The sequence below is a fragment of the Diceros bicornis genome, chromosome 13 (genome assembly GCF_020826845.1).
Source record: "Diceros bicornis minor isolate mBicDic1 chromosome 13, mDicBic1.mat.cur, whole genome shotgun sequence".
Lineage (NCBI taxonomy): Eukaryota > Metazoa > Chordata > Mammalia > Perissodactyla > Rhinocerotidae > Diceros > Diceros bicornis.
This window is the reverse complement of record NC_080752.1, coordinates 33,354,320-33,368,786: the sequence shown is the minus strand read 5'-3', so window position 1 is coordinate 33,368,786 and position 14,467 is coordinate 33,354,320. Positions and strand designations below refer to the sequence as shown.

The window sequence follows — 14,467 nt, the reverse complement described above, 5'->3', positions numbered from 1 at the left end:
ATGATACTAATAATAATGAAAATAGCTCAAATGTCAGGGGTTGGTCTCACAGGCCAAGGCCCCTGGCCAGCATGTCTCACATAGTTTACTCTCACAGCAACCCTACCAGAGAAGTTAGTGGCCCATTTTCTAGATGAGGAAACCGAGGAACAGAAAGTTGGTGAGGGCCGAGGGTCATGCAGTTGGTTAGCAGTGAGACCAGGATTTGAACCCCGTGTTGAGGAAAGCACATGGCCTGGCCCTTGGGGGAGAGCAGGTGAGCAGAGGGAACCAGGCCCATCTGATTTTGAAGCCAAGCTCTTATCACTGTGCCAGGCAGCCTCTCTGATAAGAAGAATAATCTCATTAGTAATGGAATTTCCCATTATTGAAATAAATCTCCTAAAGAGAGTCAGGTTTCAAGAGGAGGGCAGTGGACTGAATTAATGAGCCACAACATACCAATTTCTAGAAGGGGTGGGAGTGACCTCACAGGGGAAGCTCTGAGACATGCAGGGAAGAAAGTATGGTTGTATTTGGTGCCTACAATCAAGGAATTTTAAGTAGGAAGTTACTTGCTGATAAGCTATTCATTTACATGGCTTAACACAAACCACCGAGGGACAGAAATTGCTGGGAAGGCCCCTGTTTCTAGTCACTGCAAGAAAGGGCACCTCAGTTTTCAAACGGGTTGTGTCTTAAACACCAGGTTGACAGTCAGATATCTCGAACTTGGAACATGGTTTCCATTACAACCGGTAGTTAGGATTCCAGATTAGCCTGCATTAAGTATTTAATCCATCATAGGGCTGAAATACGAGATATTTTGCAGTGAGAACTCATTTAAAAAACCCCAACACTCGGTTCCAATACCAGCCCTGAACAAAGCAGAAGAGCAGGAACATCATGGGAGTTTCATGTTTATTTTGAATGTTAGAGGTGGGTTTCGACGTAAGACGTTCTCTTGTAATTTGTGGAAGAGACTCTAGGAACTTTCCAGCAACCTAAGGCTGGCTCCACTGCAACTGGTCTCACGTCTACACTCGGGACTTTCCTCTCGGCAGCTCTCTGCAGCTGAGACAGGCGCTACAAGGAAGACCATGCCTGCACGACTCACACACGGGTCCTGTCCCCCCAGCCGCCTTGCTCCAAGTTCCTAGGCAGGTGATGGGAATTAACCTTTAATGGTACCTCAAAACCTGCATTATGACCTAGTGATTCTGTTGACCTTAAAGATTCATCTGATAACGTGGCAGAGGATCTAATAAAAAGAAAAATCAAATAACCGTTTGAGGTTGATTGAAGTCTGTGTCTGGGACTTATACCTTGGATTCCCCTGATAGGAAACCACAGAGAGGTTCCGCCAGAATAGGCTGACATTTTTCCAGGCCTGGGGTGAGCTGGCCACAGCTCCTCCCTGTGATGCTGTTCCCCACAGCTTTCCTTAAATCTCTCTCCTGAAGTCCCCCATGACCTCGAAATCTCTAAATTCAAGGGCCTCTTCCATCCCCGTGCTGTTGACCTCTTGGTGGCATTTGGCCCTGGTGAGCCCTTGAGACCCTCCTCCTCGTCGCCCTCCGGGAGAAATAACTCAGGGCCAGGCCTCAGTGACACTGTTTACAGAGGGCTGCAGAGCACAGCTGTACGGGAGACCCCAAGTGAGACCACCACGTAAACATCTGCCCTCTCTGGATCTGATCAAATGGCAGGGGCTCTCTCTGCCCAGCAGTCCCCTATTTCTCTCCGAGTGGTGGGTGGGCCAGGATTCTCCTCTGAGGAGTAGGGATGGATTGGGGTTGATAGAAAACAAGTGTCTAAACACAAGAAGAAGTAGCCATGGTGATAATAAGAATAGCTACCACTTTTTGAGTGACGATTCTGGGTCAAACACTTCATTGTACATTATCTCTGATCCTCACGGCCACCCTTAAAGAAGGTGGGCATGGAGAGATCTGCTATATCCAGTGAGTAGCAAAGCCAGGATTTGAACTCGTGTCTCACGTGGCTGCAAAGCCTGCACTCTTCACTCCTCTCTGCTGCCTCAGGACTGAAGAGCTAATGGAAGCATTATGTAGGGGAGACTCAGGGATCTGGCGGTGACCACAAGGTAAGTATGAGTGAACAGGGTAATAGAGCTTCCCAAAAGCTGGTTCGGGCATGTCAACATCTTCAGCAAGGGAGAGGAGAGTCCTGCCCTAGGCCCTAATGGCTGGAGAACTGTGTCCCGTTCTGGCTACCACACTTCAGGAAGGAAATAGATGAGGGGTTGCAAACTCAGATGCCTATAAGGGCTAGACAGGCACCGAAAACGAAGTGGGCTGTGTTTAATGCAATAGGGAATGGTGAGGACTGTGGCAAACTGGGGCTACTTGGTTCAGTTTCTACTTTTGCCAAGTAGAAACGAGGGCCAGATTTTCTGACTTTTTAAGAGAATGGAAATCTGAATTTTTAAGTAAATTTTATGAATTCAATACAAAACATTCAAGGGCCAAGCATAACATGTCCACAGGCCCTTTTTAGCCAGTGAGCTGCCAATCTGTGAATTCTGGAGAGCAGAGACGGTCGAAGGAGGGGACCTGGGCCAGGCTCTAGTCTTGCGAGGCATATACAGGAGAAACAAGGGCGCTTGGGTCTGGAGAGGAGCAGGTGCCTCTGTTTTCGAGCACTGAGAATCACCTATTCTGGAAGAGGAAGGGTGGGCGGGTCTTGCAGGAGCCCAGGGGCGGAGAAAGAGTTTGATTCAACTCAACCTCAAGGAAGAATTCTCTGCCAGCCCAAGGTGTCCACACTGGAATGGACTGCCCTGGGATGTAGAAAATTCCTTGGAGATGGAGCTGAGGGCTGGATGATCTTAGGATGTTGTTGGAAGATTCACACAGCCCTGATGTCCCAGGACTCTAATTCCTCCATTTCTATGCTTTGGGAGACAATCTCTTGCAGAAGCTGCTCGTGTCACCCAACTTGTCTCTCAAGCCCCATCTACGACTGTATTTTGTGTTGTTTACAATTTTTTTCCAACTGGTTGTCAAGGCTACCACTCTCGGGTTCTCTCCTAGAGTCCCCCAAACTTCTTCCCAAAGTAGCTGAGCCCTCCAAGGACAAACTACTCTAGGAAAGCCCCACCGCGCTCTCCCCCCATCATCTGTGGTTCTGAACTTACTTCCATATGGCCCTCAAGCCGGATTTGGGCTCCAGCCGACTCTATCTCCCTGAGCTGCGTACCTCCTTCTGGCGGGTTAAGCGGTTCTCCAGCTCTTGGACTCTCTTCTGTTCTTCCTCCAACGCTTCCTTCACTCTGTTTTTCTCTTGAGTAACGCTTTCCTCCAAAGCCTGAAAACCAATGACCGTTGTTTCATAGACAGTTACCATGGCAGGAATTGGGACTGGGTGCCAAGCTCTGCATGGGTCAGCTCTTCCCTCCTCACAGCACCCCAGGGGGAGACTGTGGGCAGCTATGAGCATGGGATCCAGATCAGTCCTTCCCAGCTGCACGACCTTGATTTGGGCTCAGGCCGACTCTCTCTCCCCGAGCTACATACCTCTTTCTGGAGGGTTAAGCGGTTCTCCAGCTCCCGGACTCTCCTCTGTTCTTCCTCCAATGCTTCCTTGGCTCTGTTTTTCTCTTGAGTAACGCTTTCCTCCAAAGCCTGAAAGTCAATGACTGTTGTTTCATACACAGTTACCATGGCAGGAATGTGGACTCTGTGCCAGGCTGCATGGGTTGGCTCTTCCCTCCACAACAACCCCATGGGGAGACTGTGGGCAGCACAGCCCAGGAGCTAAGAGCATGGGATCTGGAGTTGGCAGGCCCAGGTTAGAGCCCCAGGTTCCTTCCTAGGTATATGACCTTGGGCAAGTGAGAAACTATAGAAGCCTCAGTTTCCCCATCTGTACAATGGAGACAGTAATAGTGCTTCCTGCATTGGTTTGATGTGAGCAGCAGGTGAGATGATGGACAGGAAAGGCTTGGCACATGATAACCATTCATTAATAAGAGTCAGTCATTTCTTCTGTCATGCCCACTTTGCAGAGGAGGAAACAGAGGGATTAAGGAATCTGCCCAATTTACTAGTAAATCATACAAGGAATCTGAACCCTGGTCCATTTGACTCTAGAGCCTGTGTTCTAAACCAGGGGTTAGCAAACTATCTGGTCCAAATCTGGCCCACTGCCTGCTTTTTGTAAATAAAGTTTTATCGGAACACCTCCACGCTCCCTTGTGGATTGCCTACGACTGCTTTCGCACTACAACAGCACCGTTGAGTGGTCATGCAGAAACCGTATGGCCTGCAAAACTGAAAAGATATGCCATCTGGCTCTTTATGGAAAAAGTTTACCAACCCCTGATCTAAACCATTTGTGTCTGCACCAATCAGGTGAACATTGTTAACAGTTCATAATAAAAAAAGAATGTTAGTTTGGTAAAGGAAGCTAGAATTTCTTACCATTGAAACAGTCCTCAAACAAGTCAGGATTCATGAGAAGGAGCCTGGTTAACAAGCTTTGACACACGTATTTTTAGATGGGTTGGGGGTGACGGTGTCATATGGCATGAGGAAGGTTCATTTAAAATCGGGGCACCTGGCACTAAAGTCTGGGATGGTACTTTCAAATGAGTCCCTAGGGACAAGTTGATCAACACAAGTGACTGGGGAATGACGACCCTTGATGGGACAATAATGAACACGAGCAGCGGCACTTTCCGTCTAGCTGGGTACCTGACGTTGTTTCCCCCTCTGCAAGGGGCGGTGTGTGCTGAGGTCTGTCGTGTTTAAAGCCCTTAACACCCCATCTCTGTCAGGAACGACGTTCTAAATGGGCGTCTGGGAGGCCCAGGCTGGCGCCCAAGGCAGTGTTGAACATGGTCTGGCTGAAACACCGTACACCCACAGTGGAAACAGTCCATCCAGAATTAAAAGTAAAATAAGACACTTGGAAAGGGGAAAGCTAATCAGAGAGGAGTGAGGAAACAGGTGGAGAGTTTTGTAAAGATTTCTAGGTTCTTTCTGGTTTTACTTTCCTCTCTGTTGAATGGCACTGGCTTTTTCTACATCTAATTGCCCTTCAAAATGGACCCACCTTGATTTAAGGCTACGGTTAATATTGCCTTTATGCGGATCATATATGATTTTGGAAAGATGGTTCTTACTTTTTAATCTTTTATTTCACAAAAGACACAAAGGCAGAGAAAGAGGCAAGAGAAGAAGATGTAGACGGAGGAGAGCGATTTCTTGAGGTAACTGGGCATGAATTAGAGGATGAAATGAAACGGGCAGAGGTCTCTGCCTCTTGGAGAGGTCTGGAGAGCAGGTGTGTGTGACAGAAGGACGGTCCAAGCCGGAAGTCACCGAGCTGCGATCGATGAAGGGTGGAGGAAGCGGCATGTCGTCTTGCTCGGGGGAGGAAAGGAGGTGCTGGGGAAGTCTGGGTCCTGCAGATCTGGTGCTGCAGTCTTGAGGTGGGTGGGAGGAGGCCAGCATGCGCTGGCTCTCACCACGGCTGCACACTGGAACCACCCAGGAGCACTCACAAATCCCAGTGTGCGAGCCACCCCCTCACCCCAATCAGATCAGAAGCCGGCGCGGGGGGAGAGGAGGAAGGTGCACGGCATTAGCGTTTTTTAATCTCCTAAATGTCAAAAGTGCAGCCAAAATCACGAGTCCATTTAACTAGAATGATGGCAACGAGGTAGTCAAATTCATGGCAGGTCCCTGAATATCATAAAGGACCACTTCTAGGACAATGATGAGAATTGGCTCGTTAAGTGCAGTTTTCTGGCCTTCTCCAGAGATTCTGATTCAGAGGGTCCGGTGTGGGGCCCAAGAATCTACTTTTAACCAGCGCTCAGGTGGTTCGTATCAGGCATCTTTGGGAAAACCTTCCTCTAAGACTTTGCTGCAGAAGATGTGGTCTGCAGACCTGTGCTATGGCACCAGCTGGTTCTTGTTAGAAATGCAGAATCCCAGGCTCCACCCCAGATCTGCTGAGCCAGAATCTGCATTTTTTTTCTTTTTGGTGAGGAAGATCAGCCCTGAGCTAACATCCATGCCAATCTTCCTCTTTTTTTTTTTTTGCTGAGGAAGACTGGCCCTGGGCTAACATCAGTGCCTATCTTCCTCCACTTTATGTGGGAGGCCGCCACAGCATGGCTTGACAAGCAGTGCATCAGTGTGCGCCCGGGATCCGAACCCGGGCCGCCAGCAGCAGAGCGCGTGCACTTAACTGCTACGCCACGGGGCCGCCCCCAGAATCTGCATTTTAACAAGATCCCCAGTGGTCCTCAGGCACCTTTAAGCTTGAGAGGTGCTGCTATAAAGTATCTTCTAATTGGCTTGGTTTCTGGAAAAGTAAGTAGCAATTTTGGCCATTTGTTTTCCCCGATATGTATAAAGAGAAAGCAAAAGACTGAAATAATCTGAAGTTGGTCGTGCACACACTTAGAAACAGCCTGTTAGTTACAAAGCAGGACCTGCAGTAACAACTCAAATTTGTAAAATCAGCTGCAATATATACACAAAGTACCACTTCTAGAAACTTCAATAACCTTGCCTGTTGATGAGTTTTAGAATTCAAGCTTCACATTAGTTCCTCCAACATCATTTATCCCGTTTAATTAATTTAGTTCCATAGCACCAAACAAGGAGATGCTGAGATTTCTCCATCTAGGTACATGCCCTCAATTTCTCATAGAAAAGGCCATTTTATCAGTTTCCAGTAGCAAGAAAACGACAGGGACCCCCTTACCCCCTTCTCTTCCATCAGCCGCTTGATTCTGGCTGTCAGCTTCTCCTCTTGCTGTAGCCTTTCCTCATTTAGCTTCTCCTTCTCTGCTAGATGCTCCCGCAGCTGTTCTCGCAGCAAAGACTGCTGGGTTTCCTGAGAAGTGCTGATCTTGATCTGAAATGAGAGGAAAGGAAACTGAAGCTGATGGAGACAGGACTAAGGACTCATTTCCACGTTATTCCTTTATATGCTGTTTGCTTTTGGGGAGAGGGACAAAGGTTTACACAAAACTTTTTTTTAAAACACAGGAAAACTTAGCCTAATCACCAGGAGGGAAGCAGTATAGTGGTTATGAGCTTAAACTCTGGATCTAGATAGAATCTCAGCATTAGTTCTTTCTAGGTGCCTCATCATTTAGAAAATGAGGTTCATAATAGTATCTATCTCAGAGTTGTAAGGACTAAAGGAGATGATGGGAAGATTTTAGCACATAGCAAGTGCTCAGTAAATGGTAGCTAGAATTATTTATTTGCTGAGTGTAAGAGAAAAAGCAGTGAGCTAGGGTCAGAAGGCCTGAGCTTTTGTCTCGATTCTTCCACCAACTAGCTGTGTCAGGTTGGAACAGTCACCTAGCCTCTGAACTTCGACGTCCCTATCTGTGAAATAAGGGGAATGGACTAGATCAGGGGTTGACAAACTACTGTCTGCAGCCCAAACCTAGTTCACTGCCTGTTTTTATAAACAAAGTTTTATTGGAACAGGGCCATGATCATCATGCTTATTTGTTTATGAGTTGTCTACGGCTGCCTTTCCTCTACAACAGCAGAGTCGAATAGGTGTGACAGAGACTGTATAGCCTGCAAAGCCTAAAATATTTACCATCTGGCCCTTTACAGAAAAAGTTTGCTGACACCTAGAGGGTCTCTGTGGTTGATCTCAATGGTAGTCCCAATATTTTACCCCTCCTCCATCCATGTCTTTGGCACTGTAACTTGCAGTGCCCACCCATATCCTGCCCCCTGATGCTGAACTCAGTCATGTGACTTGCGTTAGCCAACGGGATGTTAGCAGACGTAACACAAGCAGAGGTTTGAAAAACACTCCACGATCAGCCTGCTTTCTCTTCCTGATTTCTGCTTCCTCTGCTATCGCCATGAGAACACGCCCAGGCCAGCCTGCTGGAAGATGAGAGACACATGGGCCACAGTAGAGCTACTTTAGCTGAGGCCAGCCTAGATCAGCCAAGGGCCGGCCAACACCTAGACATGTGAGCAAGCCCACCAAGATCAACAGACCCACCTAGCGGCTGGCCCCAGACACGTGAGCAAGCCCATCCAAGATCAACGGACCCACCTAGAGGCTGACCCCAGACAAGTGATCAAGCCCATCCAAGATCAATGGACCCACCTAGAGACTGACCCCAGACATGTGAGCTGTGAACAGTAACTGCAGAATGCCCCTAAAGTTTTGTGGTTGTTTATTACACAGCATTAATATGGCAATAGCTACCAGAGAGATACAATCCCTAAGGATCATTTTGCCTCTAAAACGTTGACATTATGTAACTTTTGGTAATTCTACTGCCTGTACCATGGCTAGCTGTACTTCTTCCACTACATCCAATAAACATAATTTTCAAGATCTGACAATATTTAAATATTTCTGGTTTTTGACAGAGGAAAACAAGTATCCTTGCCCTCCCGGGAGATCTCAGCCACCCTGTCTGAATCTCTTCGTGTGCAAATGGAGCTATCATTTCACCTCTTGGAGGATGTGGACTGATTGGCTAATAGAGAAAAAACAGGGTTAAATGCACAATACCAAGTAAATGCTGAGGAGGAGGTGAAACGAACTTCCAAAGTGAAAAGATTACCTGAAGTTCCTGGGTCTGGCTGGTAATTTTTTTATAATGTTCCAGAAGATATTTCAGATACAAAGACAATCCTTAAAAAGAGAAGCAAGAAGAAGGTAAGTATCAATTCCATTCACCTCCTTTGCTTTCTGAATAATAATAGAGCTTGGAGGAGGGCAACACCGCCCCCCCATCAAGAAAACGTGAGCCGCCATCCAACTTGTGTTTTTAAAATGCTTGATCAGCCTTGGTTGGGCTCAAATCCACGTTTCTTTTTGGAGGCGGAAAATAAAAAACAATCAACAGAACACCTATTGACTGTGTCCACTGTGTGCAAAGCTGTGCGCTGCACGTGGGGGCTGATAACGCAGCCATTCCTCAAGGGGCTTACGGTTCAGTCTGAGAGACGAGGTCCAAGTGTCTGGTAGAAGACACATGGTGAGCCCAGGTAGCATGTGAGTGACTGCTGAAGGAGCAGGGGAGCGTGAGCGTCTCAGGGGAGGAGAGCTCATTCACCTGGAGTGATCAAAGTCTGCTTGGCTGAGGGGCCCCTGGGTGTGGGCATTGCTGGGCAGGCAGAATTCAGAGTTGGAGGGGAGGACATTTCAGAATGGAGGATGTGCTAGGCTGGATGATGGCCCCCAAAGATATCCAGGTCCGAATCCCTGGAGCCTGTGAATGTTACCTTCCAGGGCGGAAGGAGCTTTGCAGACGTGATAAAGTTAAGGATCCTGCGATGGGGGGAATATCCTGGACTATCAAGGTGGACCCAATGTAATCACATGAGTTCTTATAATGAGGAGACAGAGGGAGATCTGACTACAGAGAGACAGAGGAGAAAGTGATGTGGCAGAAGCAGAGACAGATTTGAAGATGCTACACTGCTGGCTTTAAAGATGGAAGAAGGGGCCAAGAGCCAAGGAATGCAAGGAATAATGCTCTAGAGACTGAAACAGGCAAGGAAACAGATTCCTTCCTAGAGCCTCCAAAAGGAACCAGCCCTGCCAACACCTTCACTTGAGCCCAGCAAAACTGATTTCGAAGTGTTGGCCTCCGGAACTGTAAGAGAATAACTATGTGTTGTGTTAAGCCACTAAGTTTGTGGTAATTTGTTATAGCAGCCATGGGAAAGTCATGCAGGGGCTGAAGGCAGGTGGGGAGTTGGGGAAAGGCAGTGCATGTCCTGGGAGAGTGCGGAGCTTAATCAGGCTGCAGAGATGATGGGAGAGGGGAGGAGTAGAAGGAGAGCTGGAGTGGAAGGATGAGGTCAATTTGTGGCAGGTCTAGAACAGTAGCGTAAAAAGTGTAAACTTGATTTAAACATCACTGAAACGTATTGAGTGTGTCCTATGTGCCCAACCCTCCACGAAGCAATGAACACATCCCCCCACTAGATGGGCTGATCACTGCCCCATTTTACTGATGAGGCATTTGGGCTCTGAGACGTGTGGCTGCCAAATGCCACACAGCTGGTAAATGGCTGAGCCAAGACCTGGGCTCAAATAGGTGTGACTCCAGGGTCTGAGTCACTGCTATTTCAGCCACTGATGAAGCAGTGAAGTGGCTTCATGAAGAGTATTTTTTTCAGAAAAATAACTGGGATGAATTAGAGAGGAAGGAGCTGGCAGGGTTTCTTAACTGCAGCACTATTGATATTTTGGACTAGACAATTCTTTGTTGTGGGGGCTGCTGTGTACATTGTAGGATTTTTAACAGCATCCCTGGCCTCTACCCATTGGATGCCAGGAGCACTCCTCACCCCAGCTGTGACAACCAAAAATGTCTCCAACATTGCCAGGTGTCTCCTAGTGGTAAAACCCACTCCTCTGAGTTAGAGGCAGGGAGCTTGGCTAAGAGCCCAAGGGACATCCAGGTCTTGAGTGCTGATGTTCTAAACTAGCTGGGAGAAGCGGGGATAAGAAAAAAGAACAAGAGAGAGAAAGCATTTTGAGGAGTAGAATGGGGTGGCCCCACTGTCAGATCAAGGAGAGAGATAGGTTGGGGTGGGTGGGTGTTGAGGTGAGGGGACGAGCCGCCAAACTCAGCATCAGACATGTTGAATTTGAGGAACTGGAAGGACTCCAAGGAGGGGTGGTCAGCAGAGAGCTGGACATGCTTGATTGGTAAGACCAGCCCAGCCCATCCAGGGTCTTTCTGTGAATTAGGAAAGAGCACCCTTCCTCCTGGTGACACGGCCCCAGCCAGGAGCCCCACCTGCTGCCTCAGCTGTGTTCCCTTATGTGGCACCCACCCTGCAGCCCGTTCCTGGTATCCCGGCATGTTGAGATGTCCATTTGGCCATCACTGCACGGGAGTGGCTGTCGAAGCACCTGGAGCGGAGTTTCTTCGTGAGAAAGGAGACAAGAGAGGGGAGGACCAAGGACTGCATTGGAGGAAACACTCAGGTAGGGACAGGAATTGGTGAAAGAGGCTGCTGAAAACAGAGACGGTCAGGAGAGAGGCAGGAAGAGCCCAGGGGTTAGAGGGGCTCGAGAAAGAGAACCAAGAGCATTGGGTAGGCCAGAGAGAACACAGGCTGGCGAAAGATGGCGGGCCTTCAGTGCAGGAGGGCTCCATGTCAGTTACTTGGCTGGGGCAAAGCAAAGACGCAAAGACAAAGTAGGATGCTGGCAGTGAAGACAGAGGGTGTAACACACTTCTTCAAGATCATAGGCAGGAGAGGAGTGCGAGTAGCAGGAGCTAAAGAAGCAGTGAGTTCCAGGGAGGAATTACCGTCTTGAAGTGCATGTTTGATGGCAAAGAAGTGTACGAGGGAGAGAAAGGCTATATATGCCAAAGGAGGAGGTTGTAATTCAGGACCTTGTGCACAAGATCCCCTGGGCAGGAGAGAGAAAGGGAGACACACGGAAGAGCTGCCTCTGGAAGGAGAACACAGTGGGGAAGATGCAGGGAAGGGAGAAAAGATGGGTACAGAGAGAGAAGAAGGGAGCTGAACCTGCTCATGCCTGGGGCCTTGATCTCCCACTGCACAACTTGCTGAGAACTTCCAGCATGGAAGAGGGAGAATAATATTATAATAATAGCTATCAAGTATTAAGGACCTGCTGTGTTCCAGGCACCATGCCAGGAGTTTTACACATAATATTTTCTAATCATTATAAACAACGCAGCAAGGAAATGTGTTTGCATTTATAGGTGAGACGACAGAAGCTCAGCAAGGTTAATCTACAGAGCTGGTAAGTGGTAGGATCACAATTCAGAGCTAGGTCTCTCATTCTCTTTTAAAAGAGGCTGGAGGCTTGCAAGTAAAGGGTTGGGTTGGCTAATGTGAAGTGTGCGTTGCGAGAGGTGTGTTGTGAGGACATTGATGTGGAAATTAATAAAAGAAACCTTAACTAAATTGGCGTCAGGAAGGCCTGTATGGGGAGCTTTCATGCCCTATCATACATCGTCAATTACTCCAAACAGGAAGAGAGACAGGCTTGCATCTCCAACAGGAAGTACAACTACTTTACTACTGAGGGAAGATTTCTCTCTCCACCTGGCAATAGCCCAGCCAATGAGAAAGGCCACAGCTCAGCCAATGAGATGCCATTGCCGCTCTGAACTGTTACTTTCCCCCAATGGGCTTTCATTTAGAACAGCCCCTCTTTACTCCCCCTTTTTCTCTATAAAAGCAGCTCCCCTCCTTTGTTTTCTGAATTTACCTATGGATCGCCATAGCATGCACATCCTGAATTGAAATTCTTTTGGCTATTCCCAAAGAAACTCACTTTGAGGGTAAAATAACAGGCAAATTTGCTGTTTAAGTGGACACCAAGATGGCAGAGGTGGCCTGGGTGAAGTTGGTTTGGGCTATAGGAACCAGGTGAGTACATGTATTTGTGGTGGCTAAATTGGGACGGGTCTGGGATTGTGCTCAGCTGCAGCCTGTGGTCCAGGAACCCAAGGGGAAGGACCACATCCTGGGTAGGATCCAGAGAGGATTGTGAGAGGAGGCAGTCAGGATGTTGAAGGGGAAGAGGGAGTGTGTGGTCATGTTTCCAGATTCAATGATGAACTGTAATCATAATGGGATTTCCCTCTTTGGGAGAAGGAGCAATTCTTTATTATATTTCTGGTTACAAAAGTTATCTGTGCCTATTACACAAATCCAAACATGACAGAAATCCATAATGTGGAAAGTGTTCACCACTGTCCTTCAGTGGCTGGCACACAGTAGGCCCACAATAAGTAGTTGTTAAATGACCTAGTGAAAGTGCAGGTCCTAGACAATCCCACCATGCTGGGATAATACTCTCCACAGTTTTATGTCCTTTTCTCCAGACTTTTGTTTTGGCAGATACTGACATTTTTAAAAAACAAAAATGCGAGTACCCTATGCATATTGTATTACAACTTGCTTTTTTTCACTTAAAAATACTACATGTCTTGGATATCTGAGAAAAAGTGATTTTCCATGTATGCAGGCAAGCCTTTCATTTGTAACAAAGACTTGCAGAAATAGACACAAACAACTGAGCTTGCAAAGAAAAATGTAAATGTAGAGAAAAAAGTCTTTTCTTTCCCTTATCAAAACAAGTCTGAGAAACCAGGCGGGAGGAGTAGGGAACTAACTTTCAAGATTCCTCCTTACAAGTTGCCTATCTTCCCAGCTGGACCACGCAGCAAATCCTTCATGAATCAGATCTTTAGTAGCCAACGACCCCAACCTTCCAGGCCACTCCTGACATCACCCAACAATTTTTCGAGAAGTTTCCCTCTACATTACTCAACTGGATTCCCCTGGGGGATTTATTCCAGGGGAATAAATATATATACAAACCTAGCTTGTTACCTGTATTTTATCTCTTAGGACAATATTCTAAAAGGCAGGTAGTATGGTGTGTAAGAGCAGGGGCTGTGAGGTTAGAGGGACATGGATAGAGCCCCAGCTTTACCACTCGGCAGCTGGGACATGACCCAGTGTCATGACTCTAGGAAGGGGACCTAGGAAGGGCTCTTTGGGCTTCAGCCCAGCTGAGCACTCACGGCTAAGAAGATCCCATTGGCTGCCCAATGGAGATGGGCCAGGGGTTGCAGGTAAAGGCACCTCGGTGTGAGTAAATCAAGCTGTGCTGCCCGTGCATATACCATCTGGTTTTCACCCACATTTAGGTCACATTAAATCAACAAGTATTTGAGGCTGCTGATGGCAGCCCCCATTTATTAAGGCAACTTAATAAATGGGTGACCCAGGATCTATGATTTGCATGATTTAATCCTCACAACCACCCTAAGAGATCTTATCCCCATTTTATAACCAAGTAAACACAGAAGTCAAGTAACTTGCTCACACAACTAGTAAGTGCACAGTTGAGATTCAAACCCTGGCAGCTGTTCCCCAAAGCCCAAACTCAGAATCATTCTGCTATAATGCAAATGAGGCTTTCCTTGGGCATGGCCATGGTGCCCATCAGATGCAGTTCATCTTAGGGAGTGAAAACTACTAGCTCTGTCTCTGCCCAGGATAATGACAGAAGCTGTCCTCTAGGAATTGGGCATGTACCTGGTACCTCTCTGGATCTTCAGAGGGAGAGTGGGGCCAGAGAAAAAACACAGGCATTAGGATCACAATGACCTCATTTTGAGTCCTGACCCTATGATGTACCTGTGTGACCTTGAGCAAGCTTCTTAATGTTACTGAGACTTAGTTTCCTTACCTGTAAAATAAAGACAATAATAGTACCTGGCTCTTTGGGTTGTGGGAGGATAAAAGTACACATGCATGTAAAACAATTAACACAGTGATAAGTACCTGGGAGGAGTTAAATAAACCATGGTTCCTTCTCTTAGGAACTGTGAGCATAGAGGCTCTTATGAGTGTTTGTGCATGGTGATGAACAACTGGGGACCCCCTGCTGGCCTCAGTAAGGGGAAGTACCTTGAATCACCTTATGGTGAAATACTCAT

The 14,467-nt window shown here is 47.4% G+C and overlaps 1 protein-coding gene across 1 annotated transcript in view; it reads right to left on the bottom strand.

The window, feature by feature from the left end:
• Positions 1-14,467, bottom strand: part of FHAD1 (forkhead associated phosphopeptide binding domain 1) — a 129,414-nt gene that overhangs the window by 38,047 nt on the left and 76,900 nt on the right. The window contains 3 exon segments of the mRNA XM_058552955.1: positions 3,202-3,309; positions 3,519-3,626; positions 6,716-6,876. Of these exon segments, the coding sequence (XP_058408938.1) occupies positions 3,202-3,309; positions 3,519-3,626; positions 6,716-6,876 (377 nt within the window).